The sequence below is a fragment of the Cherax quadricarinatus genome, chromosome 79, assembly GCF_038502225.1.
Source record: "Cherax quadricarinatus isolate ZL_2023a chromosome 79, ASM3850222v1, whole genome shotgun sequence".
Classification (NCBI taxonomy): Eukaryota; Metazoa; Arthropoda; class Malacostraca; order Decapoda; family Parastacidae; genus Cherax; species Cherax quadricarinatus.
In genome coordinates this window covers 2,235,169-2,260,268 of record NC_091370.1, presented here as the reverse complement: position 1 = coordinate 2,260,268, position 25,100 = coordinate 2,235,169, and the positions used below count along the sequence as shown (strand labels likewise).

The following is a 25,100-nucleotide window of genomic DNA, read 5'->3' as shown; positions in this document are numbered from 1 at the left end:
TGGCAGAAAGGTGGGCTACTGCAAAGATGAGTAGTGGGGGGGTTGAAGAGGATTGGAATAGTTTTAAAAATGCAGTATTAGAATGTGGGACAGAAGTTTGTGGTTATAGGAGGGTGGGGGCAGGAGGAAAGAGGAGTGATTGGTGGAATGATGAAGTAAAGGGTGTGATAAAAGAGAAAAAGGTAGCTTATGAGAGGTTTTTTACAAAGCAGAAGTGTTATAAGAAGAGCAGAGTATATGGAGAGTAAAAGAAAGGTAAAGAGAGTGGTGAGAGAGTGCAAAAGGAGAGCAGATGTTAGAGTGGGAGAGGCACTGTCAAGAAATTTTAATGAAAATAAGAAAAAATTTTGGAGTGAGTTAAACAAGTTAAGAAAGCCTAGGGAAAATATGGATTTGTCAGTTAAAAACAGAGTAGGGGAGTTAGTAGATGGGGAGATGGAGGTATTGGGTAGATGGCGAGAATATTTTGAGGAACTTTTAAATGTTAAGGAAGAAACAGAGGCAGTAATTTCATGCACTGGTCAGGGAGGTATACCATCTTTTAGGAGTGAAGAAGAGCAGAATGTAAGTGTGGGGGAGGTACGTGAGGCATTACGTAAAATGAAAGGGGGTAAAGCAGCTGGAACTGATGGGATCATGACAGAAATGTTAAAAGCAGGGGGGGATATAGTGTTGGAGTGGTTGGTACTTTTGTTTAATAAATGTATGAAAGAGGGACAGGTACCTAGGGATTGGCAGAGAGCATGTATAGTCCCTTTATATAAAGGGAAAGGGGACAAAAGAGACTGTAAATATTATAGAGGAATAAGCTTACTGAGTATACCAGGAAAAGTGTACGGTAGGGTTATAATTGAAAGAATTAGAGGTAAGACAGAATGTAGGATTGCGGATGAGCAAGGAGGTTTTAGAGTGGGTAGGGGATGTGTAGATCAGGTGTTTACATTGAAGCATATATGTGAACAGTATTTAGATAAAGATAGGGAAGTTTTTATTGCATTTATGGATTTAGAAAAGGCATATGATAGAGTGGATAGAGGAGCAATGTGGCAGATGTTGCAAGTATATGGAATAGGTGGTAAGTTATTAAATGCTGTAAAGAGTTTTTATGAGGATAGTGAGGCTCAGGTTAGGGTGTGTAGAAGAGAGGGAGACTACTTCCCGGTAAAAGTAGGTCTTAGACAGGGATGTGTAATGTCACCATGGTTGTTTAATATATTTATACATGGGGTTGTAAAGGAAGTAAATGCTAGGGTGTTTGGGAGAGGGGTGGGATTAAATTATGGGGAATCAAATTCAAAACGGGAATTGACACAGTTACTTTTTGCTGATGATACTGTGCTTATGGGAGATTCTAAAGAAAAATTGCAAAGGTTAGTGGATGAGTTTGGGAATGTGTGTAAAGGTAGAAAGTTGAAAGTGAACATAGAAAAGAGTAAGGTGATGAGGGTGTCAAATGATTTAGATAAAGAAAAATTGGATATCAAATTGGGGAGGAGGAGTATGGAAGAAGTGAATGTTTTCAGATACTTGGGAGTTGACGTGTCGGCGGATGGATTTATGAAGGATGAGGTTAATCATAGAATTGATGAGGGAAAAAAGGTGAGTGGTGCATTGAGGTATATGTGGAGTCAAAAAACGTTATCTATGGAGGCAAAGAAGGGAATGTATGAAAGTATAGTAGTACCAACACTCTTATATGGGTGTGAAGCTTGGGTGGTAAATGCAGCAGCGAGGAGACGGTTGGAGGCAGTGGAGATGTCCTGTTTAAGGGCAATGTGTGGTGTAAATATTATGCAGAAAATTCGGAGTGTGGAAATTAGGAGAAGGTGTGAAGTTAATAAAAGTATTAGTCAGAGGGCAGAAGAGGGGTTGTTGAGGTGGTTTGGTCATTTAGAGAGAATGGATCAAAGTAGAATGACATGGAAAGCATATAAATCTATAGGGGAAGGAAGGCGGGGTAGGGGTCGTCCTCGAAAGGGTTGGAGAGAGGGGTAAAGGAGGTTTTGTGGGTAAGGGGCTTGGACTTCCAGCAAGCGTGCGTGAGCGTGTTAGATAGGAGTGAATGGAGACGAATGGTATTTGGGACCTGACGATCTGTTGGAGTGTGAGCAGGAATTACTAATATTTAGTGAAGGGATTCAGGGAAACCGGCTATTTTCATATAGTCGGACTTGAGTCCTGGAAATGGGAAGTACAATGCCTGCACTTTAAAGGAGGGGTTTGGGATATTGGCAGTTTGGAGGGATATGTTGTGTATCTTTATATGTGTATGCTTCTAGACTGTTGTATTCTGAGCACCTCTGCAAAAACAGTGATAATGTGCGAGTGTGGTGAAAGTGTTGAATGATGATGAAAGTATTTTCTTTTTGGGGATTTTCTTTCTTTTTTGGGTCACCCTGCCTCGGTGGGAGACGGCCGACTTGTTGAAAAAAAAAAAATAAATAAATAATTTATGGTTCCTTTGTATAAAGGACCTATACTTTAATAGTTCCTTTGTATAAAAGCAAAGGGGACAAAAATGTAAGAATAATAGGGAATAAACCTGTTGATTATACCTGGTAAGGTGTATGGTAGAGTAATTATTAAAATAATTAAGAGCAGGACAGACAGCAGGATTGCAGATTAACAAGGAGACCTTAGGAAGGGTAGGAGATGTATAGACCAAGTGTTTACAGTGAAGCATATAAGTAAACAGTAGACAGATAAGGGTAAAGAAGTTTCTGTTACATTAATGGATTCGGAAAAGGCATATGATAAGGTGGATAGGGGAGCAATGTGGCAAATGTTGCATGTGTATGGAATAAGTAGTAAGTTACTGAAAGCAGTTATGAGTTTTTACAAGGACAGTGAGGCTCAGATTAGGGTATGCATCCCTTAGACAGGGATGCATGACATCACCATGGTTGCTTAATATATTTACAGATGGGGGTCATAGGAGAAGTACATGCATAGAACATTATTCAAAGAGGCAAAAAGAGGAATGTATGAGTATAGTGGTACCAACACTCTTATATGGGTATGAAGCATGTGTTGTGAATGTTGCAGTAAGGAGGCTGGAGGCAGCAGAGAAGTAGTGTCTCTAGGGTGGTGTAAATATTACGTAGGGAGTTTGTAGCTCAGAGATTAGGAGGTGCAGAATTACTAAAAGTATTATCCACAAGGCTGAAGAGGGGTTCAGGTGATTCTGGCTATTAGAAAGGATGGAACAAAATAGTATGCTTGGAGGGTGTATAAATCTAAAGTGATGGAAGGCAGAGACGGGGTCATTGTAAGAAAGGTTGAAGGGAGCGGGTGAAGGTTTCAGTGTGCAAGGGGTTTAGACACAGACAGACAGACAGACAGAGAGAGAGAGAGAGAGAGAGAGAGAGAGAGAGAGAGAACGAGAGAGAACGAGAGAGAGAGAACGAGAGAGAGAACGAGAGAGAGAGAACGAGAGAGAGAGAACGAGAGAGAACGAGAGAGAGAGAACGAGAGAGAACGAGAGAGAGAGAACGAGAGAGAGAGAACGAGAGAGAGAACGAGAGAGAACGAGAGAGAGAGAACGAGAGAGAGGGAACGAGAGAGAGGGAACGAGAGAGAGGGAACGAGAGAGAGGGAACGAGAGAGAGGGAACGAGAGAGAGGGAACGAGAGAGAGAGAACGAGAGAGAGAGAACGAGAGAGAGAGAACTAGAGAGAGAGAACGAGAGAGAGAGAACGAGAGAGAGAACGAGAGAGAGAACGAGAGAGAGAGAACGAGAGAGAGAGAACGAGAGAGAGAGAACGAGAGAGAGAGAACGAGAGAGAGAGAACGAGAGAGAGAGAACGAGAGAGAGAGAACGAGAGAGAGAGAGAGAGAGAGAGAGAACGAGAGAGAGAACGAGAGAGAGAACGAGAGAGAGAACGAGAGAGAGAACGAGAGAGAGAACGAGAGAGAGAACGAGAGAGAGAACGAGAGAGAGAACAAGAGAGAGAGAGAGAGAACGAGAGAGAACGAGAGAGAACGAGAGAGAGAATGAGAGAGAGAACGAGAGAGAGAACGAGAGAGAGAACGAGAGAGAGAACGAGAGAGAGAACAAGAGAGAACGAGAGAGAGAACAAGAGAGAACGAGAGAGAGAACGAGAGAACGAGAGAACGAGAGAGAGAACGAGAGAGAGAATGAGAGAGAGAATGAGAGAGAGAACAAGAGAGAGAATGAGAGAACGAGAGAGAGAGAATGAGAGAGAGAGAACAAGAGAATGAGAGAGAGAATGAGAGAGAGAGAGAACAAGAGAATGAGAGAGAGAACGAGAGAGAGAACGAGAGAACGAAAGAGAGAACGAGAGAGAGAACGAGAGAACGAGAGAGAGAACAAGAGAATGAGAGAGAACGAGAGAGAGAGAACTAGAGAGAACGAGATAACGAGAGAGAGAGAACGAGAGAGAACGAGAGAGAGAATGAGAGAGAACGAGGGAGAGAACGAGAGAGAATGAGAGAGAATGAGAGAACGAGAGAGAACGAGAGAGAACAAGAGAACGAGAGAGAGAACGAGAGAACGAGAGAGAGAACGAGAGAGAACGAGAGAGAGATAACGAGAGAACGAGAGAGAGATAACGAGAGAATGAGAGAGAGAACGAGAGAGAACGAGAGAGAATGAGAGAACGAGAGAACGAGAGAGAGAACGAGAGAGAGAACAAGAGAGAGAACGAGAGAGAGCAAGTGGCGTGCTGTTGGCGTGTGAGCAAGGTAACATTTATGAAGGGATTCAGGGAAACCAGTTAGCAGAACTGCAATCTTCAAAATGCACATAATCAAATTGATCAGTGATGGGAAAACCTACCTCTAGCTGAAAACCATTAAGAATGGAGTCACAAATTATGTATGGAAAACAGCCTCTTGTAAAAAAAATGTACAAGGTTGAAATACAGTGCTAGATCAAACATACACAGGTGTTGCCTTGGTAAATATAAAAATGGTATTCTCCTAACTATATATCGCACCTGTAAACAAGCAAACTGTCATCCCATTCACTGTAATAATAATAATCAAACATATTTTGAAGAAATGAAAGTCTGAGTAGGTGATTAACTTAGTTTATAGTTAGCTGACAGAGTTTAAATGGAGAGGCAGTCATTTGTTAGGAACACAGTTTATTTCTCCATGTAAAGAACACCTTGTCTTGAAAATGATTGTCACCTTGAAAATTACTAGCTCATAAATAATACATTAAATTTCTAAAAGAATTTTATTAAATAAATTTTTAAAAATCAAAACATACAATATTATACTCAAGTTTATATAACATAATATCTTACTGTTTGTAAATAATTGTGGATCCTTTTCAGCAATAATATCAACAAAGCTCCAAAAGGTAGCAGGGCTCTCCTCTCGCATGTACTCTGCTGTCTCCAGCAGGAGAGGTGTGTGTGTCCATTTGGCAGAGAGGTGAGTAGTGACAGGCTTCACTTTTGCTTGTCCACTGACTCTTCTCATTAATATTAATAAAGTAAGTGTGGCCCACAACACCTGGAGTATTCTCTCTCTCATGATTGAAGTTTCTGTAAACAAAAGTTAATCTGTATTATCCCACACACCCAAAGCTTTGACATACATAATTCAGACTCATATTGGTGTAGTAGGCTGATACACAGCAGCATCCAGGAAGATACAGTAAACCCTCTTAAAATACACTGGTTACATTCCTGAAAATCAACAAGTATCATAAACCAGTGTTAATTAAGTGATGTAGCTAAAAGAACATTTGAGAAAAAATTGTGTTAAAGTAGTGTTTTTGTCTTCCAATAGAAGTGTGTGGAAAGGAGTGATGTGGCCCTACTGGGCTAAGGTGGATGGTTGTAGAGTTTGTGTTAATGTGGATACACAGTTGTCAGTGGTTGATCTAGTACAGGTGTGTTCAAGTGCTGTATTCTGTAATACATCTCTGTAAGCTTTTTAACCTGCAGTACTTTAAGGAACTTGCCAGAAAACCTTTTACAGTGGTACCTTGACTTACGAGTGCCCCAACTTACAAGTTCTCCGAGTTATGAGCAGTTGCTTGGTCGATTTTTTGCTTTGAGTTGCGAGCCAAAGTCCAAGTTACAAGCAAGCTTCAGATACACCGCAATTAGTTGACGCAGCGAACACCACAACATCCGCCCAACATCCCAGCATTTTGTGCTTTTTGTGAAGTTATTTTGCCAAATTTCTTTTTTCTAACCATCGGTCCTAAGAAAGCAAGTGCTGCAAAGAACAATGGTGAGAAGAAGAGGATGATGTCCATTGAATTAAAGCATGAAATCATAGAAAAACACGAGCAAAGTGTGCGTGTAGTCGACTTGGTGAGGCTTGGCGAGACTTGGCGAGTGTAGTACATACAGTGGACCCCCCCATACCGTTGGCATCACATAACGTTAAATCCACATACCGATACATTTTATCGCTAAGATTTTGCCTCGCATAACGCTAAAAAACCCGCTCAACGCTATTCGTCCGAGACGTGTCTAATGTGCGGCCTGAGCCAGCCTCACATGTTCCGCCGGTGGCATTGTTTACCAGCCAGCCTCCACGGTAACATCCAAGCATACAATCGGAACATTTCGTATTATTACAGTGTTTTTGGTGATTTTATCTGCAAAATAAGTGACCATGGGCCCCAAGAAAGCTTCTAGTGCCAACCCTACAGGAATAAGGGTGAGAATTACTATAGAGATGAAGAAAGAGATTATTGCTAAGTATGAAAGTGGAGTGCGTGTCTCCGAGCTGGCCAGGTTGTATAGTAAACCCCAATCAACCATCGCTACTATTGTGTCCAACAAAACGGCAATCAAGGAAGCTGTTCTTGCCAAAGGTTCAACTGTGTTTTCAAAACAGAGATTGCAAGTGATGGAAGATGTTGAGAGACTCTTATTGGTATGGATAAATGAAAAACAGATAGCAGGAGATAGCATCTCTCAAGTGATCATAAGTGAAAAGGCTAGGAAGTTGCATGAGGATTTAATTAAAAAAATGCCTGCAACTAGTGATGATGTGAGTGAATTTAAGGCCAGCAAAGGTTGGTTTGAGAGATTTAAGAAGCATAGTGGCATACATAGTGTGATAAGGCATGGTGAGGCTGCCAGTTCGGACCATAAAGCAGCTGAAAAATATGTGCAGGAATTCAAGGAGTACATAGACAGTGAAGGACTGAAACCTGAACAAGTGTTTAATTGTGATGAAACAGGCCTGTTTTGGAAGAAAATGCCAAGCAGGACCTACATTACTCAGGAGGAAAAGGCACTCCCAGGACATAAGCCTATGAAAGACAGGCTTACTCTGTTGATGTGTTCCAATGCTAGTGGTGACTGCAAAGTGAAGCCTTTATTAGTGTATCACTCAGAAACTCCCAGAGCGTTCAGGCAAAAGAATATCCTCAAGGCTAATTTGTGTGTGCTGTGGAGGGCAAACAGTAAGGCATGGGTCACTAGGGACTTTTTCTATGACTGGTTACACCAAGCATTTGCCCCCAATGTAAAAGATTACCTAACTGAAAAGAAATTAGACCTTAAGTGCCTCCTGGTGTTAGACAATGCCCCTGGTCATCCTACAGACGTGGCAGAGCGACTTTATGGGGACATGAGCTTCATTAAGGTGAAGTTTTTGCCTCCTAATACCACTCCTCTCCTGCAGCCCATGGAGCAGCAGGTTATTGCAAACTTCAAAAAACTGTACACAAAAGCTCTGTTTGAAAGGTGCTTTGTAGTGACCTCAGAAACTCAATTGACTCTAAGAGAGTTTTGGAGAGATCACTTTAATATCCTCAATTGTGTAAATCTTATAGGAAGGCTTGGGAGGGAGTGACTAAGAGGACCTTGAACTCTGCTTGGAAGAATCTGTGGCCAGAATGTGTAGACCAAAGGGATTTTGAAGGGTTTGAGGCTAACCCTGGGAATCCTATGCCAGTTGAGGAATCCATTGTGGCATTGGGAAAGTCCTTGGGGTTGGAGGTTAGTGGGGATGATGTGGAAGAATTGGTGGAGGAGGACAATGAAGAACTAACCACTGATGAGCTGCAAGATCAACTTTAACAGCAAGAGGCCAGACCTGAGGATACTGCTTCGGAGGAGGGGAGAGAGAAATTGAAGAAGTTGCCTACTTCAAAGATTAAGGAAATGTGTGGAATGTGACTTAAAGTGCAAACCTTTTTTGATGACAATCACCCAACACAGCTATTGCAAGCCGTGCTGGTGACTATTACACTGGCACTGTTGTGAAACACTTTAGGAAAGTCATAAAGGAACGAGAGGTACAGGCCACTATGGACAGATATGTTGTGCGACAGAAGTCCAGTGACTCTGAAGCTGGTCCTAGTGGCATTAAAAGAAGAAGGGAAGTAACCCCAGAAAAGGACTTGACACCTCAAGTCTTAATGGAAGGGGATTCCCCTTCTAAACACTAAGACTCTCTCCTCCTCCCATCCCATCAATCATCACCAGATCTTCAATAAAGGTAAGTGTCATGTAACTGTGCATGCCTTTTTCAGTTTGTGTGTATTAAAATTAATATTTCACGTGGTAAAATTTTTTTGTTTCATACTTTGGGGTGTCTTGCACGGATTAATTTGATTTCCATTATTTCTTATGAGGAAAATTTATTCGCATAACGATAATTTCGCATAACAATGAGCTCCCAGGAACGGATTAATATCGTTATGCAGGGGTCCACTGTACTTCGTACCTCATGCCTTCTCTGGGAGACAGCATGAGGTATTTACACTAATTTACTTCCGAGATATTCACCCGAAACCTAGGCCGGTCTCCTGACTCGGGGGGGAAAAAAAATCTGAGAAAATCGCTTCTGTTTCAGTGTTTTCCTTATGAAACTAGTGATCTAGTGCAGTTAGACTCACAAACACTCCATTTTCTCTTATAATAACACCTCAGAAGGGCAAGAATGGGAAGATATAGTCAGAGGGATAATTATTTTTACCTCGGGAGTGGCCGCCAACACTCGTCACACAATGACATATTTTATTCATTCTAGAGTATATACAGTATCATGTTTCTATGTTATTTATATTGTTTATTATGTCATATTAGATCAATTTTGATATATAAATAAGCCCCAGAGTTTATATTAGCGTTATATTGAAATACTTTCTCCTGCCTCCAGAGAACCAGGAATTCCGCTGGAGCGGATAAATGGCATTTCAATTAATTTCAATGAGGAAAATTTATTTGATATTCAAGTTAACTGAGTTATGAGCTCAGTCACAGAATGAATTAAACTCGTAAGTTAAGGTACCACTGTATTATGAAGACTGCTGCATTTTTTAACTTTTTTGAAAATATCTATCTAGCCCTACACATACACTGATGCAAAGGATCTCCTTCCTTCCTTCTTCTCATTCACAATGTTACAGTATAACAGAACTTTGTGATTTATTTGAGCAGTAAGTGGGGCTCTCTGACTTTTCCTAAATTAATACATTCTGTAACTTTTATGTCTTATTTAGCAGTAGTGATTTCAAATTCATTTTTTTTAACTTCAAACTACATACAGGCCTTGTTTTACAGCATTTCACTAATGCAGCGGCTTTCAGGTATACCCATTCTTCATTTATTCAGACTTCCTATTATAAATATATTCACCAGTCACTATAAGCTAAGGACAAAATTATTTTAATATAAGTAATGTGTGTAGGTTGTGGTCTGACGTGCTGTTGGAGTGTGAACAAAGTAACATTTATGAAGGGATTCAGGGAAACCAGTTAGCCGGACTTGAGTCCTGGAGGTGCGAAGTACAGTGCTTGTGCTCTGAAGGAGGGGTGTAGATAAGCTGCAATATTATAACTGTACTGTCAGCAAGCCTCTGACAAGACAGTGATGGAGTGAGTGCTGATGAGGGTGTTTCTTCATTTTTGGGTCACCCTGCCTTGGTAGGAAGCAGCCGATGTGTTAATAAAAAAAAATGTGTAGTACATGTACTGTATATGAATTTTTTAGGCCCAGCTTTATTGCTCACTTAATATATGATAGTGTAAACATGTTATCAGGCTTTTATATACATTTGAAAGTAAAAAATTTTATTTTTCACTTCACAGCTATTTTTGCTTTACAGTAGTAGCACAGAACCTAACCTGATGTATAAGTGGGGCTCTCGTGTATTATATAATGAAAGGAATTATAAAATGAAGGGAAAGGAATAAAATAAGAATGAAAGCAATAACTCTTGTAACAGTTTATAATTGTTTCAGCTAATACTGATATAATCAATTAAGTACATACATACAATGATCATACTAAGTCATATTCTCGTTACAGCAGCGAATGAAGATGGTTTGTAACATGAATGAGAACATGAGAATGAAGGGTTTGTAACATATAACACAATATATGGAAGTAGGTTTCAAGATATGTTTGACAAAGTATGTTGCTGTCATTACTCACATTAAGGTCGGGAGGTACCTTTCAACAATAGTTTTATAGGATTTGGCACATAAGGAAGCTTGGAATTTTCTGACATAGATGACCCTGGCCTCATCTATGTCAGACCCTCAGCCACCTCAAAACTTCAAGGGTGATGGACCGATTACATCGTCTTCAAGTCTCTTCTATCAATTTTTCTGTACTCGACTGAAGAAGCCTACTGTGTAGGCGAAATGTTTCGAAATAAAGATACCTAACTGTTGCATATGTGTCTTACCTAACAGCCTGTCAGTATTTTATACCATTTTTACATTCACGTACTGTATTATGTCTTAGGTATGATAGAACATTTAACATACAAATTTTTAAGACAAACATCATTCATATATTCGTTTGACTTATATTTCTTTTTTAACCCACTAGCTAAGCTGAACGAGGCCTGCTGTAACTGAATGCCTCCCAAACAAAAATAATTTTAAATGGCAAAGCCTTAATAGTAAAGGAGACATCACAGTGTGATTGAGAAAGCCACCTGGCAAACTTGCTATCAAAAACTCTCTGCTAATAGCCATTAAAATTTACTTAAAAAGAAAAAAACTAAGGCTCCTTGCAAGGTTTACAAGGAATGAATAAAGGCCATCATGACAAATGAGCAGGATAAATAAAATTATCTGAATACCTGAGAATCATCATCTCCTGTTGCCCAGTCTCTGACGAAAACTCCTATATTATTAAGGGAATTATTGCAGGTTTAAGCTTTATTTAAAAACATATAGGAAAATAAAGGTAAATATTTGCTGTATGTGCTGAATAAAAAGAGCAGTTTCTAAGTTTCATGCCACCTTACATGTTCATTAGAGAAAGAAAGGAGCAACATTTCTGCCAAAGTAAAACATTTAACCCTTTGACTGTTGGTGTCGTATATATATGTCTTACGAGCCAGTGTTTTTGACGTATTTATATACAGTGGACCCCCGGTTAACGATATTTTTTCACTTCAGAAGTATGTTCAGGTGCCAGTACTGACCGAATTTGTTCCCATAAGGAATATTGTGAAGTAGATTAGTCCATTTCAGACCCCCAAACATACACGTACAAACGCACTTACATAAATACACTTACATAATTGGTCGCATTCGGAGGTGATCGTTATGCGGGGGTCCACTGTAGTTATACTCCAAAGTTCTAGTGGCTTCAAATCAAGCAGAAGAAAGCTGGTAGGCTCACTTGTGAGAGAACGGGTCTGCGTGGTCAGTGTGCGCAGTATGAAAGAAATCCTGCAACACACAGTGCATGAGAAAAAAAAATCCTACCGTGTTTTTGGATTAAAACTCCAGCTTTGAGGTGTATTTACATATAGTATTTATGGTTGCATTCTCATTTTCTTGATCTCATTTGATAGAATGGAAGACTTATTACAGAAATAGAGATGAAGTTGATTGGTTTCACAATGAAAAGGACCTTGAAAGTGAGCTCAAAGTAACGAAAATGTTTGGTTTTTGTGATGTTCAGGAGTAAACAAATGACATCATTGTCCAATAAATGTCCAATTAGCCATTCTAATACACAGTCATGAATGGGTTGACATTATTTATACAATTATTACAATAATTCAGTAATCTGCATAACAGTAAATCTTCTATTTTTTTGTGTGAATAAAAATTCAAAATAGAAAGCAAGAGTAATATAAGAGGGGCCTGGAGATGTGACTGACAAGCAGAGAAAATGTTATTTTAGTGCCAGGAATGTCTGTGTTGTTTATTCTGAACCTTATTTTGAAATTGGCATCTTTTTAAATTTGCATGAAATTGGCCAAATTGCCAATTTCTGACCACTTTACAGGGAACTTGAAATCGGTAAATGGGCGCTTTCTTGTACTCAATCGATAGAACAAATGGAGTTCTAAAGGAATAGCTATGAGTTTGGTCAATTGGAACAATGGAATTGGCCGAAAATAGGGATCAAATTGGGCGAAATTGCCAGTGCTAACTCCACAAGAGCGTAATTCCATAAGTTTTCTATCAAATTTCGTACTTTTGGTGTCATTAACCCTTTCAGGGTCCCAAGGCCCTCTCCCAGACTTGTTCTCAGGGTCGCCCAAATTAAAAAAAAAAAAAAAAAAAAAAAAATCTTATGAAAAGATAAGAGAATCTTTTTCCGATCATAATGACACCAAAAGTATGAAATTTGATGGAAAACTAATGGAATTATGCTCTCGCATCGGCGATTTTGCCCACTTTGAGCCCTATTTTCGGCCAATTCCAGTGTACTAGTCGACAAAAATCATAAATATTTCACTAGAACTCCATTTTTTCTATTGAATGAGTACAAGAAACCACCAATTTACTGATTTTAACTATCCAATACAGTTGTCAGAATTTAGCAATTTTGCCAATTTCATACAAATTTCAAAAGATGCCAATTTCCAAATAGGGTCCAGAATAAACAAGAAATACATTCCTGGCACTAAAATAACATTTCCTCTGTTCATTAGTCACGTCACCACGCCCCTCTTACATTCTTTTGCTTTCCACTCTGAATTTTTATTCTCAAAAAAAATAGAAGATTTATTGTTATGCAGACTACTGCATTAGTGTAGAAATGGTATAAATAATATTGGCACATTTGTGAAAGAATATTAGACTCACCAGTTGACATGTATTGGATGCTTAGCATGATTTGTTTACTTTTGAACTTTGGTAAAAATCGAACATTTCTGCTACTCTGAGCTCAATTTCAAGGTACTTTTCATTGTAAAACCAGTCAAAAACATCTCAATTTCTGTAATATGTCTTCCATTCTATAAAATGAGACCATACGAAAATACAGTGCAAAGTCGCTGTTTTAATCCAAAAACAGTCAGTTTTTTTTTTTTTTTCTCAATATGCACTGTGTGCTGCAGGATTTTTTTTATACTGCACACACTGACCACATAGACCCATTCTTTCTTATGTAGCCCTACCAGCTTTCTCTCACTAAATATGAGGGCGCTAGAATTTGGGCATACTAGTATACGTCAAAAACCCTGGTGCGTAAGCCGTACTAGTACATCCGAAACCCTGAAAGGGTTAACATCGCAAAAAGATTCTCTATCATTTCATAATATAATTTTTTTTTTCAAAAATTTTGGGGTCATGACACGTCTGCACCATTCATAACATTTTAAGTATATTTTTAAATGTTTATACAGTACAGTGGACCCCCGGTTAACGATATTTTTTCACTCCAGAAGTATGTTCAGGTGCCAGTACTGACCGAATTTGTTCCCATAAGAAATATTGTGAAGTAGATTAGTCCATTTCAGACCCCCAAACATACACATACAAACGCACTTACATAAATACACTTACATAATTGGTCACATTCGGAGGTAATCGTTATGCGGGGGTCCACTGTAGTTATACTCCAAAGTTCTAGTGGCTTCAAATCAAGCCGAAGAAAGCTGGTAGGCTCACTTGTGAGAGAACGGGTTTGCGTGGTCAGTGTGCGCAGTATGAAAGAAATCCTGCAGCACACAGTGCATGAGAAAAAAAATCCTACCGTGTTTTTGGATTAAAACTCCAGCTTTGAGGTGTATTTACATATAGTATTTATGGTTGCATTCTCATTTTCTTGATCTCATTTGATAGAATGGAAGACTTATTACAGAAATAGAGATGAAGTTGATTGGTTTCACAATGAAAAGGACCTTGAAAGTGAGCTCAAAGTAACGAAAATGTTTGGTTTTTGTGATGTTCAGGAGTAAACAAATGACATCATTGTCCAATAAATGTCCAATTAGCCATTCTAATACACAGTCATGAATGGGTTGACATTATTTATACAATTATTACAATAATTCAGTAATCTGCATAACAGTAAATCTTCTATTTTTTTGTGTGAATAAAAATTCAAAATAGAAAGCAAGAGTAATATAAGAGGGGCCTAGAGATGTGACTGACAAGCAGAGAAAATGTTATTTTAGTGCCAGGAATGTCTGTGTTGTTTATTCTGAACCTTATTTTGAAATTGGCATCTTTTTAAATTTGCATGAAATTGGCCAAATTGCCAATTTCTGACCACTTTACAGGGAACTTGAAATCGGTAAATGGGCGCTTTCTTGTACTCAATCGATAGAACAAATGGAGTTCTAAAGGAATAGCTATGAGTTTGGTCAATTGGAACAATGGAATTGGCCGAAAATAGGGATCAAATTGGGCGAAATTGCCAGTGCTAACTCCACAAGAGCGTAATTCCATAAGTTTTCTATCAAATTTCGTACTTTTGGTGTCATTAACCCTTTCAGGGTCCCAAGGCCCTCTCCCAGACTTGTTCTCAGGGTCGCCCAAATTTAAAAAAAAAAAAAAAAAAAAAATCTTATGAAAAGAGAGAATATTTTCCCGCTCATAATGACACCAAAAGTATGAAATTTAATGGAAACTTACGGAATTATGCTCTCGCATCGGAAACTTTGCCCACTTTGAGCCCTATTTTCGGCCAAGTCCAGTGTACTAGTTGACAAAAATCATAACTATTTCGCTAGAACTCCGTTTTTTCTATTGAATGAGTACAAGAAACCACCAATTTACTGATTTTAACTATCCAATACAGTTGTCAGAATTTAGCAATTTTGCCAATTTCATACAAATTTCAAAAGATGCCAATTTCCAAATAGGGTCCAGAATAAACAAGAAATACATTCCTGGCACTAAAATAACATTTCCTCTGTTCATTAGTCACGTCACCACGCCCCTCTTACATTCTTTTGCTTTCCACTCTGAATTTTTATTCTCAAAAAAAATAGAAGATTTATTGTTATGCAGACTACTGCATTAGTGTAGAAATGGTATAAATAATATTGGCACATTTGTGAAAGAATATTAGACTCACCAGCTGACATGTATTGGATGCTTAGCATGATTTGTTTACTTTTGAACTTCGGTAAAAATCGAACATTTCTGCTACTCTGAGCTCAATTTCAAGGTACTTTTCATTGTAAAACCAGTCAAAAACATCTCAATTTCTGTAATATGTCTTCCATTCTATAAAATGAGACCATACGAAAATACAGTGCAAAGTCGCTGTTTTAATCCAAAAACAGTCAGTTTTTTTTTTTTCTCAATATGCACTGTGTGCTGCAGGATTTTTTTTTATACTGCACACACTGACCACATAGACCCATTCTTTCTTATGTAGCCCTACCAGCTTTCTCTCACTAAATATGAGGGCGCTAGAATTTGGGCATACTAGTATACGTCAAAAACCCTGGTGCGTAAGCCGTACTAGTACATCCGAAACCCTGAAAGGGTTAACATCGCAAAAAGATTCTCTATCATTTCATAATATAATTTTTTTTTTCAAAAATTTTGGGGTCATGACACGTCTGCACCATTCATAACATTTTAAGTATATTTTTAAATGTTTATACAGTACAGTGGACCCCCGGTTAACGATATTTTTTCACTCCAGAAGTATGTTCAGGTGCCAGTACTGACCGAATTTGTTCCCATAAGAAATATTGTGAAGTAGATTAGTCCATTTCAGACCCCCAAACATACACATACAAACGCACTTACATAAATACACTTACATAATTGGTCACATTCGGAGGTAATCGTTATGCGGGGGTCCACTGTAGTGTACTGTACAGTGGACCCCCGGTTAACGATTTTAATCCGTGCAAGAGGGGTAATTGTTATGCGAAATAATCGTTATGTGAATGAATTTTCCCCATAAGAAATAATGGAAATAAAATTAATCCGTGCAAGACACCCAAAAGTATGAAAAAAAAAATTTTTTACCACATGAAATGTTAATTTTAATACACACAAACTGAAAAAGGCATGCACACTTACATGACACTTACTTTTATTGAAGATCTGGTGATGATTGATGGGATGGGAGGAGGGGAGAGCATTATCTTCTTACTGTTTAGAAGGGAAATCCCCTTCCATTAGGACTTGAGGTAGTAAGTCCTTTTCTGGGGTTACTTCCCTTCTTCTTTTAATGCCACTAGGGCCAGCTTCAGAGTCACTGGACTTCTTTCGCACAAGATATCTGTCAATAGTGGCCTGTACCTCTCGTTCCTTTATCACTTCCCTAAAGTGTTTCACAACATTGTCAGTGTACAGGTTGCCAACACGGCTTGCAATAGCTGTGTGAGGGTGATTTTCATCCATGAAGGTTTGCACTTCAATCCACTTTGCACAGATTTCCTTTATCTTTGTAGTAGGCAACTTCTTCAATTTCTCTCTCCCCTCCTCTGAACCAGTTTCCCCAGGTCTGGCCTCTTGCTCTTGAAGTTGATCTATCAGCTCATCAGTGGTTAGTTCTTCATTGTCCTCCTCCACCAACTCTTCCACATCCTCCCCACTAACCTCCAACCCCAAGGACTTTCCCAATGCCACAATGGATTCCTCAACTGGCACAGGATTCTCAGGGTTAGCCTCAAACCCTTCAAAATCCCTTTTGTCTACACATTCTGGCCACAGTTTCTTCCAAGCAGAGTTCAAGGTCCTCTTAGTCACTTCCTCCCAAGCCTTACCTATAAGGTTTACACAATTGAGGATATTAAAGTGATCTCTCCAAAACTCTCTTAGAGTCAGTTGAGTTTCTGAGGTCATTACAAAGCACCTTTCAAACAGAGCTTTTGTGTACAGTTTCTTGAAGTTGGAAATAACCTGCTGGTCCATGGGCTGCAGGAGAGGAGTGGTATTAGGAGGCAAAAACTTCACCTTAATGAAGCTCATGTCCCCATAAAGTCGCTCTGCCACGTCTGTAGGATGACCAGGGGCATTGTCTAACACCAGGAGGCACTTAAGTTCTAATTTCTTTTCCAGGAGGTAATCTTTCACATTGGGGGCAAATGCATGGTGTAACCAGTTATAGAAAAATTCCCTAGTGACCCATGCCTTACTGTTTGCCCTCCACAGCACACACAAATTATCCTTGAGGACATTCTTTTGCCTGAACGCTCTGGGAGTTTCAGAGTGATACACTAATAAAGGCTTCACTTTGCAATCACCAGTAGCATTGGCACACATCAACAAAGTAAGCCTGTCTTTCATAGGCTTATGTCCTGGGAGTGCCTTTTCCTCCTGAGTAATGTAGGTCCTGCTTGGCATTTTCTTCCAGAACAGGCCTGTTTCATCACAATTAAACACTTGTTCAGGTTTCAGTCCTTCAGTTTCTATGTACTCCTTGAATTCCTGCACATATTTTTCAGCCGCTTTGTGGTCCGAACTGGCAGCCTCACCATGCCTTATCACACTATGGATGCCACTACGCTTCTTAAATCTCTCAAACCAACCTTTGCTGGCCTTAAATTCACTCACATCATCACTAGTTGCAGGCATTTTTTTAATTAAATCCTCATGCAACTTCCTAGCCTTTTCACATATGATCGCTTGAGAGATGCTATCTCCTGCTATCTGTTTTTCATTTATCCACACCAATAAGAGTCTCTCAACATCTTCCATCACTTGCGATCTTTGTTTCGAAAACACAGTTGAACCTTTGGCAAGAACAGCTTCCTTGATTGTCTTTCTGGTGCCCACAATAGTAGCGATGGTTGATTGGGGTTTCTTGTACAGCTTGACTAGGTCGGCTATACGCAGTCCACTTTCATACTTATCAATGATCTCTTTCTTCATTTCTATAGTAATTCTTACCCTTATTGGTGTAGGGTTGGCACTAGAAGCTTTCTTGGGGCCCATGGTCACTTATTTTCCAGAAACAGCACCGAAAATACTGTAATAATACGAAATATTCCAAGTGTATGCTTAGATGTTACCGCGGAGGCTGGCCGGTAAACAATGGCAGGGGCGGCACATGTGAGGCTGGCTGAGGGCACACATTGGACGCGTCTCGGACGAAAATCGGTGAGCGGGTTTTTAATCGGTATGCGTGGCAAAAATTTTGCGATTAAAGTAAGCGGTATGCGGAAAAATCGCTATGTGATGCCATCGTTATGCGGGGGTCCACTGTATATTATAATAACAGAATAGAGAATATCAGCTCTAATATACATTATTTAGGTATGTATACTGGTCAGAGAGCCCGTCATAAGTCCAAGTCGTCGGTAAACGAGTACATCGCTAAGTGAGGCAAGGCTTTATTTTAGTATTAAGCAGTGCTTTAATTACGAGCAAATCAAGGATTCTCTGTCTGAGCTGCCAGTTGTTGATTTCCAGCCAGTCAATATCACTGATTTCCCTGCTCTGAATGACAAGGTGGCAGAGGATCTGTCCTGGGACACTATACACAAATAACAAAAAAAAAGGCACCAGAAATACATGTATAGGATTTGCAAAGGAGTGATTACAGGTGTGGTTGGTGATGACTTGGCTGCTCTTGAACCAGGTCCACCGTGTGTGTCAAGGTGGAATATCGTATGGAGTAGGATCCATAGGCTGTATGTGGCAACATCAAGACCCAGTCAAGAGCTGAAAAAAGCCGTCATCATGATTTTGAAGTTCACTGCTCCAATGTGGTTCCACATCAAGCTGCACCCTTATGTCAGACACAGTCCAAAGAATGTCTATGAGTCACTGCAATTTACGAGACATCTGAACAGTGAAGAAAAGAAGATAGTAAAAAAGATTGTCCAAAGAAATTCCTACTTTGCTCACACAGATCAGCTGCTTCTTGGTGTGTGTGCTGATGAAGACATGACTGTGAGAGACAAAGCTGTCTCAATGATGAGAAAAATTAGAGAAGAGAATCAGCAGACAGAAGAAAGTACTGAGAGCTCTGATGAGGATGGAGAAGATTCTGCTGATGCTGTTGACAAGGATGTGTTAATCTACACTGATGATGAGGATGACAGTGAAGATGAAGAGAAAGACAATGTGGCTCCTATTGTCAACTCAAGAAAAGTAGAGATTCCCAAACTAAAGTGGCAAAAAAAGAACTATCATTCCATGATTGACTGGAAGACTGAACTCAAAACTGAGCCTCCTTTCATTGCTTATTTATCACATCAACAGGTTCCGAAAATTATTGAAACTCCACTGGAGGTGCCCAAGTGGCCAAACAACACTCAAGCTGTTGAGAGAAGGATAAAATTTATGACTGATGCTTGCACTGAAGTGACTGGACAGAAGGCAAGAGATGGATATATCAGACAAAGAATATTTTCCAGGAAAGTGATGCCTAAGTTCTGCACCAAGAAAGACTTCACTTATAACTTGTAATATTTTATAATTAAATAGTTGATGACTGATATAACCCATGTACATGATTATTATCCTGACAACCAAAAATTTATAATTAATTGTTTTCAATGGTGTATAATTTGATGAAAAGTCAATTGTGATGCAGCAGGGTAAATGGGCATGAAATGGTCTGAAATTCTGAACAGCAGTTTATTGTGACCATCCAAATAATGCCTGAAAAGTGGAGCTTGCATCTCTAAAATTTGTATTTTTTCAATGCTCCATATAATGTGCAACATGCCTGACCAATCACAGAAAACAGACTCCATTTGCATTCATAACAATGGCAGAGTAAGTCAGGTTAAGTCAGATTATTTTAAATCACAGAACAAGTGCAGGCCAGTGCATTAACTCATTGGCCTGCGAGTTTCAGAACTCACTTGCCATGGGTACAATTATTATTATTATTATAATCAAGGGGGAAGCACTAAACCCGGAGGATTATACAGCGCCTGGGGGGGGGGATGTGGAAGGCATTCAGGCTTAATTCGGGGAACTGGAGCACAGATCCAATTCCCTAAATCAAGAGCCCCTCACCAACATCAAGGAACCTTCCTTGAGGGGCCATGGGTACAAGCTCCAACTGTTCCACGATTGGTCTGTAATTGTGCTATTACGATTTTGAGAGTTTAGATTATTTTAAATTGAGTTTCATTAAGCTACATTATGTTTCTTACCATTTATGCAACATACCTCTGAGGTAAGATGAACTTAACACTGAACATATTATAAAACAAATTCTCCCTTAACACAAGACAATGACCTGATCTCAGTACTATATGTATGTGAAAAATTGCTGAGATTATATTTTGCTGGCAAAGGATTATAGTCTCTTACTTCTTATTATTATTATTATTATTATTATTATTATTATTATTATTATTATTATATATTTGTTATTGTTATAGGTCAAAAATGACAACATTCCTAAGACAGAACTCTGTCAACATTATACACTTACCACAATATGTCTATATCTATTATACAGGAAACACATGTAATAATAATAATAATAACTGTATATATACCAGTACATGTACAAGGTATACAGACCATAGCTGACATCAATGACATACTATTATATAGAACGTCGTTTGTTATGCTGAGCATTTCAGGCAAATTAGGTCAGTTTTGTCCCAGGATGCGACCCACACCAGTCGACTAACACCCAGGTACCTATTTGAAACTGATGGGTGAACAGGGACAACAAGTGTCTTAAGGAAACAAGTCCTAATGTTTTCCAGCCGTACCGGGGATTCCATCTCCGGACCTCAGTGTGTGAGCTGAGTGCGCTACCAATCGAGCTACGGGACACTGTTGTATAACGATATATCAGCTATAATAATATAATAATGACAATTATAAATAATAATATAATTTATCATTATTATTATTATTATATTATTATTGTGGCTGAGATGTCAATAAATATTTTTCACGACAGATGTGTTTCATATCTTATGTAAATAAGTAATTAAGTTTATTTAGGTGCAGGAACACATAAGAACAATTATCATACATAACAGTTATATCTCATTTTACTATATGTTGAGTTACTCAGCTGTTTTAACTTTTAAGGTTTAAATAATAAAGTATCACAAGGACCACAATGGAAATAAGTCACTTTTTCTAACTTTCTTGTGTTATTCTGGGTAATTTACACATACGTTGCTATATATGATAATTTATGTATTTAGTAATGTATACCTGAACATGAATATACTAACATATGTGAAAATTACCTGGAATAGCCCAAAAAAAGGTCTGAGTGACTTATTTCCATAGATTTGTTATATTAAGTGAACAATATTATGAAAGTTGTGTCCTGGAATGTCAATATTGACCTTATTATCATCATTATTATTTGGTCCAATAGAGGGTAGCTCTAATTCCCTGGATCAAGAGTCCTTCATCTGCATCAAGGTTATATAGTGACATTATCTCTTAAACTACAACAGCTGCTGTCACACTACGTAACTATACTGGATTTACTAAGCAGTTCATCTGCCACAATTCTAATTTAAGATACAAAAATACAGACATAATTCATTATTATCACTGGTTCTTGATGCTACATTAATTAATAAACAAAAATCATCTCCAGGTGGACAAGATATATTGCAGCTATAAGAAATAAACTTAACGTATATTTATACCATAGATAAACCCCACACGAGAAGCTACTTAACTCAGAGACTGAGAATAAGACATCTAGCAAATACTTACTGTTTAAAAGCTTTAAGAAACTGAAAGCGGTAAATTCATCTTCTTACTGTCAGTTCGTAAACATTTCGGCAACAACACATGTTTATAGAAGCAAGGCAATATTTGTTGAAGTTATTAAAGGTCATTTTAACGCCTTCCGAATATCATTGTAAATTAATAAGCGGGTGAATAACGATGCTCTTTTTTCTAAATGTTTACACGTATTGTTGAACTTTGTTTCATCTATGATATACTGGGACCAATCATGTAGCGCCGTGTACAGTGATGCATCTCCACCACTGCTGCTGCATCACTCTCTCCACCACTGCTGCTGCCTCACTCTCTCCACCACTGCTGCTGCCTCACTCTCTCCACCACCACCACTGCTGCCTCACTCTCTCCACCACCACCACTGCTGCTGCCTCACTCTCTCCACCACCACCACCACTGCTGCCTCACTCTCTCCACCACCATCACTGCTGCTGCCTCACTCTCTCCACCACTGCTACTGCCTCACTCTCTCCACCACTGCTGCTGCCTCACTCTCTCCACCACCACCACTGCTGCCTCACTCTCTCCACCACCACCACTGCTGTTGCCTCACTCTCTCCACCACCACCACTGCTGCTGCCTCACTCTCCACCACCACTGCTGCCTCACTCTCTCCACCATCACTGCTGCTGCCTCACTCTCTCCACCACCACCACCACTGCTGCCTCACTCTCTCCACCACCACCATCACTGCTGCTGCCTCACTCTCTCCACCACCACCACCACCACCACTACTGCATCACTCTCTCCACCACTGCTGCTGCATCACTCTCTCCACCACTGCTGCTGCCTCACTCTATCCACCACCACTGCTGCCTCACTCTCTCCACCACCACCATCACTGCTGCTGCCTCACTCTCTCCACCACCACTGCTGCCTCACTCTCCACCACCACTGCTGCCTCACTCTCTCCACCATCACTGCTGCCTCACTCTCTCCACCACCACTGCTGCCTCACTCTCTCCACCACCACTGCTGCCTCACTCTCTCCACCACCACTGCTGCCTCACTCTCTCCACCACCACTGCTGCCTCACTCTCTCCACCACCACTGCTGCCTCACTCTCTCCACCACCACTGCTGCCTCACTCTCTCCACCACCACTGCTGCCTCACTCTCTCCACCACCACTGCTGCCTCACTCTCTCCACCACCACTGCTGCCTCACTCTCTCCACCACCACTGCTGCCTCACTCTCTCCACCACCACCATCACTGCTGCTGCCTCACTCTCTCCACCACCACCATCACTGCTGCTGCCTCACTCTCTCCACCACCACTGCTGCCTCACTCTCTCCACCACCACTGCTGCCTCACTCTCTCCACCACCACTGCTGCCTCACTCTCTCCACCACCACTGCTGCCTCACTCTCTCCACCACTGCTGCCTCACTCTCTCCACCGCCACTGCTGCCTCACTCTCTCCACCGCCACTGCTGCCTCACTCTCTCCACCGCCACTGCTGCCTCACTCTCTCCACCGCCACTGCTGCCTCACTCTCTCCACCGCCACTGCTGCCTCACTCTCTCCACCGCCACTGCTGCCTCACTCTCTCCACCGCCACTGCTGCCTCACTCTCTCCACCGCCACTGCTGCCTCACTCTCTCCACCGCCACTGCTGCCTCACTCTCTCCACCACCACTGCTGCCTCACTCTCTCCACCACCACTGCTGCCTCACTCTCTCCACCACCACTGCTGCCTCACTCTCTCCACCACCACTGCTGCCTCACTCTCTCCACCACCACTGCTGCCTCACTCTCTCCACCACCACCATCACTGCTGCTGCCTCACTCTCTCCACCACCACCACCATCACTGCTGCTGCCTCACTCTCTCCATCACCACCATCACTGCTGCTGCCTCACTCTCCACCACCACTGCTGCCTCACTCTCTCCACCACCACTGCTGCCTCACTCTCTCCACCACCACTGCTGCCTCACTCTCTCCACCACCACTGCTGCCTCACTCTCTCCACCACCACTGCTGCCTCACTCTCTCCACCACCACTGCTGCCTCACTCTCTCCACCACCACTGCTGCCTCACTCTCTCCACCACCACTGCTGCCTCACTCTCTCCACCACCACTGCTGCCTCACTCTCTCCACCACCACTGCTGCCTCACTCTCTCCACCACCACTGCTGCCTCACTCTCTCCACCACCACTGCTGCCTCACTCTCTCCACCACTGCTGCCTCACTCTCTCCACCACCACCATCACTGCTGCTGCCTCACTCTCTCCACCACCACTGCTGCCTCACTCTCTCCACCACCACTGCTGCCTCACTCTCTCCACCACCACTGCTGCCTCACTCTCTCCACCACCACTGCTGCCTCACTCTCTCCACCACCACTGCTGCCTCACTCTCTCCACCACCACTGCTGCCTCACTCTCTCCACCACCACTGCTGCCTCACTCTCTCCACCACCACTGCTGCCTCTCTCCACCGCCACTGCTGCCTCACTCTCTCCACCGCCACTGCTGCCTCACTCTCTCCACTGCCACTGCTGCCTCACTCTCTCCACCGCCACTGCTGCCTCACTCTCTCCACCGCCACTGCTGCCTCTCTCTCTCCACCGCCACTGCTGCCTCACTCTCTCCACCGCCACTGCTGCCTCACTCTCTCCACCGCCACTGCTGCCTCACTCTCTCCACCGCCACTGCTGCCTCACTCTCTCCACCACCACTGCTGCCTCACTCTCTCCACCACCACTGCTGCCTCACTCTCTCCACCACCACTGCTGCCTCACTCTCTCCACCACCACTGCTGCCTCACTCTCTCCACCACCACTGCTGCCTCACTCTCTCCACCACCACTGCTGCCTCACTCTCCACCACCACCATCACTGCTGCTGCCTCACTCTCTCCACCACCACCACCATCACTGCTGCTGCCTCACTCTCTCCATCACCACCATCACTGCTGCTGCCTCACTCTCCACCACCACTGCTGCCTCACTCTCTCCACCACCACTGCTGCCTCACTCTCTCCACCACCACTGCTGCCTCACTCTCTCCACCACCACTGCTGCCTCACTCTCTCCACCACCACTGCTGCCTCACTCTCTCCACCACCACTGCTGCCTCACTCTCTCCACCACCACTGCTGCCTCATTCTCTCCACCACCACTGCTGCCTCACTCTCTCCACCACCACCATCACTGCTGCCGCCTCACTCTCTCCACCACCACCACCATCACTGCTGCTGCCTCACTCTCCATCACCACCATCACTGCTGCTGCCTCACTCTCTCCACCACCACCATCACTGCTGCTGCCTCACTCTCTCCACCACC

The 25,100-nt window shown here is 41.5% G+C and overlaps 1 protein-coding gene across 1 annotated transcript in view; it reads right to left on the bottom strand.

Annotated features, from left to right (window-relative positions):
- The window catches only part of LOC138855047 (UDP-glucose:glycoprotein glucosyltransferase 2-like), a 53,542-nt gene extending 31,448 nt beyond the window's left edge, over window positions 1–22,094 (bottom strand). The window contains exons 1-2 of the mRNA XM_070101799.1: window positions 21,782–22,094; window positions 5,274–5,516 (exon numbers count right to left, since the gene is read on the bottom strand). Coding sequence (XP_069957900.1) covers window positions 5,274–5,505 — 232 coding nt within the window. The 5' untranslated portion in view covers window positions 5,506–5,516; window positions 21,782–22,094. The remainder of the gene's footprint in view (window positions 1–5,273; window positions 5,517–21,781) is intronic.
- Between the last annotated feature and the right edge of the window lie 3,006 nt (window positions 22,095–25,100).